This window comes from Egretta garzetta, unplaced genomic scaffold (assembly GCF_000687185.1).
Source record: "Egretta garzetta isolate BGI_Z169 unplaced genomic scaffold, ASM68718v1 scaffold932, whole genome shotgun sequence".
NCBI lineage: Eukaryota > Metazoa > Chordata > Aves > Pelecaniformes > Ardeidae > Egretta > Egretta garzetta.
Genome location: NW_009258897.1, coordinates 37150 through 38845, shown reverse-complemented (window position 1 = coordinate 38845; position 1696 = coordinate 37150). Strand labels below are relative to the sequence as shown.

At 61.8% G+C, this 1696-nt stretch overlaps 1 protein-coding gene across 1 annotated transcript in view; it reads left to right on the top strand.

Moving 5' to 3' along the window:
- The window catches only part of MROH1 (maestro heat like repeat family member 1), a 58342-nt gene that overhangs the window by 28316 nt on the left and 28330 nt on the right, over window positions 1–1696 (top strand). Inside the window, exon 19 of the mRNA XM_035889841.1 lies at window positions 880–999. Coding sequence (XP_035745734.1) covers window positions 880–999 — 120 coding nt within the window. The remainder of the gene's footprint in view (window positions 1–879; window positions 1000–1696) is intronic.

Sequence of the window (1696 nt, the reverse complement as noted above, 5' to 3'; positions counted from 1 at the left end):
CCCTGGAGGGATTTAAAAGAAGGAGAGATGAGGTGCTGAGGGACAGGGTTCAGTGGTGGGATGGCAGGGGTAGGTTAAAGGTTGGACTCGATGATCTTAAAGGGCTTTTCCAACCCAAGTGATTCTATGATTCTATGAAATACTGGTCAGTGCGGAGCCGAATCGCTGGCTCGAGAGGCCCCTGCCGGGCTGCGCGGCTCTGCCTGCGCTGGTCAGACCCAGCTCGTGGTCTCGGCAGCTTGCGTTACGTCTGCTGCGAACAGGTCTGTAATGAAGCTGAGCCAGAAGCGAGCTGGGCCAGGGCAAGAGCTCCCTGGTGCAGAAGGGAAGGAACCAAATGAGCCATTTCCGACTGCTCCGGAGGGAAGGAACCAAATGAGCCATTTCCCGACTGCTCTGGCGCAGGGGTGGGCTGCGAGGTTGTAGCCTCCAGGCTGGCGAGGGCAGAGGACGGGAGGTCGCGCCGTGGTGGGTCAGGAGGGGTCTCCCACGTGCGGGTGCCTGCTGAAGGCCTTGTGGTTTCTGCAGGGATGTCAGAGCTGTGGGAGCTGAGCCCGGCTTGGCCGGTGACCAGGGGCTGTGGAGGCATTGGTGGAAAATCTGTCTTTGTGCTCCCTCTGTCGCAGTGCCGCTGAGCCTGGGCAGGAACAAGGGTTTCCTTGTACCTGTTCCTGGCTCTGGTGAATGCGGTTGGCTTGGTGCCCTTCCGGGGTTAACGGCGCCTTCTGATGCTGAGCTGCTGGCAGGGCTCTGTCCTGCACCTTTGCTTTAGGGCACGAGCCTCCAGCGTGCTGCGAGGAGCAATCTGTGCGTGACCGAGCTCAGCCTGCCTCCGAGGGCTCGCTCCGCGGGGTGGTAACGTTCCTCTTGCTCTTCCAGAACTTCCTGTATAAATGCATCGGAACAACGCTTGGGGCGTGCACCAGCAAAGACCTCGTGCAAAAGCAGCTCCAGGAGCTCCTGGAAACAGCCAGATACCACGAGGAGGCAGAAAGGGAGGTGAGGAGGAGTCGTGGCAAGCATCCCAAGGGTCGCCCTGACGGATCAGGGGAGCGGTCCTACCGTGCCTGGCCTGGGCTTGTGCCTCCTGGAGAATGGCTGTGGGGTAGGCTGCGGCATCGGGGTGGATGAGCGCAGACACGCGAGGAGAGCTCACCTGCAGCCACCCAAGGGCAAGGGGGCTCTGAAGCTGGGTGAGGTGCAGGGGGGGCCGTGGGGCGCTGCCTTGAGGGGCCCCAGGCTGGGACAGGGTGCTGTTTGCCAGCCCTGAGCACGCTGGCAGAGCTCCTTCCTTGAGCAAGTCACAGAATCTGCTCACAGGATGGTTTGGGTGGGAAGGGAGCTTTTAAAGATTCCCCAGCCCAACCCCCCTGCCGTGGGCAGGGACGTCTCCCACCCGATCGGGCTGCTCAGAGCCCCGTCCAACCTGACGCTGAACACTTCCAAGGATGGGGCATCCACAACTTCCCTGGGCAACCCGGTCCAGTGCCTCACCACCCTCATCATAAAGAATTTCTTCCTTATGTCCAGTGAAATCCTACTCCCAGTTTAAAGCCGTCGCTGCAGGCCCCGCTAACGAGCCCGTCCCCACCGCTCTCCCCAGCCCCTTTGAGCGCTGCCAGGCCACAGCAAGGTCTCCCCGGAGCCTCCTCTTCTCCAGGCTGAGCCCCCCCCGCTCTCCCAGCCTCTCCCCCCC